Consider the following 1588-nt stretch of genomic DNA (forward strand, 5'->3'; position numbering starts at 1 on the left):
TTCTGAGCCTCAATTTCTTCTTCCATAAAACAACAAAATTAGATGAGATGAGCTCTCAATCACTTCTTGATTTAACACTCTTGTGTATGAACCATCAGATGTCCTTGATTTGGGACATCTTAGGTCACTTCTCCTCATGCCTCCTTTCACCCACACCCTGATCAGTGTGATTAAGGGTTTGTTACTCGTTTTTCCAAACTGGTATTTCCAGCTTTATGCAGGAACACAAATATTGTCTCTTTGGGGGGGCATTTCGCTTTTGTTGAATTCTTTGTTCTCAATTTCAGGATGTCTGAACCAGATTCCCACTGACCAATGAAGGGACAGAACCAGAGCATGATCACGGAGTTCATCCTTGTGGGCTTCTCAAATCTGGGGGATCTACAGATCCTTCTCTTCCTCATCTTCCTCCTGGTTTACCTGACCACTCTGATGGCCAATGCTACCATCATGACTGTCATCCGTCTGGACAGGACTTTGCACACCCCAATGTACTTCTTCCTCTTTGTCCTCTCATGCTCTGAAACCTGCTACACCTTGGTCATTGTACCAAAGATGCTGACCAACCTGCTTTCCACAAGTCAGGCTATTTCTTTCTCTGGATGTGCTGCTCAGCTCTACTTCTTCGTGGGCTTCGCTTGTACCAACTGTTTCCTGATTGCTGTCATGGGCTACGATCGCTACGTTGCCATCTGCAACCCTCTCAACTACACACTCGTTGTCAGCCGAGCCACCTGCCTGCGGCTGGTTCTAGCCTCCGGCTTCTGTGGCTTCGTCATCTCTGCCGTTGTCCATGTCCTGGTGTTTAGCGTGCCCTTCTGTGCCACCAATCGGATCAACCACTTTTTCTGTGACATTTCCCCGGTCATAAAACTAGGCTGCACGGACACCAACCTAAAGGAGATGGTCATCTTCTTCCTCAGCATTCTGGTATTGCTGGTTCCCTTCGTGCTGATCTTCATCTCCTACGTCTTCATCATCTCCACCATCCTCAAGATTGCATCAGCCGAGGGACAGAGGAAGGCCTTTGCCACTTGTGCCTCCCACCTCACGGTCGTTGTAGTCCACTATGGCTGCGCCTCCTTCATCTACCTGAGGCCCACATCCCTGTACTCCTCAGATAAGGACCGACTCATGGCAGTGACCTACACTGTGATTACCCCACTGCTCAATCCTCTTGTGTATACACTGAGAAATAAAGAGGTGAAGATGGCTCTGAGTAAGGTTCTCAGCAGGTACTCATTTCCCAAAACTGTATGAGGGAGTTGGTAAATCAGGAAAGTTATATTCGTGAAAGTGTCCTGGATAGAAATTTAACTTTATAAACATATCTATCACTTCTCTTGGTCAAAAACAAAACAAAACAAAACTAACAAACTAACAAAAACAAAAACATAAAAGGAAGAAATGAGGACTTCAAGTTACCTTGATTCTTTTTATTGGAAAGTCCTTCTTTGTGGTTAGCCTATATCTACTGTGGAGGTTATAGGTCCCCAGAAAGTTATCTGAATGTGGAAACTCTTAAGCACTCAAATCATGCTATTTTCATGCACCAGAAATGTCAGTTTTCTTGGCTTTTGTGAAAAAT

The 1588-nt window shown here is 45.0% G+C and overlaps 1 protein-coding gene across 1 annotated transcript; it reads left to right on the forward strand.

The window, feature by feature from the left end:
- The first annotated feature begins 315 nt into the window (after positions 1-315).
- LOC120221235 (olfactory receptor 10T2-like) lies at positions 316-1260 on the forward strand. Its single transcript, XM_039218509.1, has one exon. The coding sequence runs from the start codon at positions 316-318 to the stop codon at positions 1258-1260; it is 945 nt and encodes a 314-aa protein (XP_039074440.1).
- Positions 1261-1588: the final 328 nt, after the last annotated feature.

This window comes from Hyaena hyaena, unplaced genomic scaffold, assembly GCF_003009895.1.
Source record: "Hyaena hyaena isolate Hyena2069 unplaced genomic scaffold, ASM300989v1 scaffold_766, whole genome shotgun sequence".
NCBI classification, from domain to species: Eukaryota; Metazoa; Chordata; class Mammalia; order Carnivora; family Hyaenidae; genus Hyaena; species Hyaena hyaena.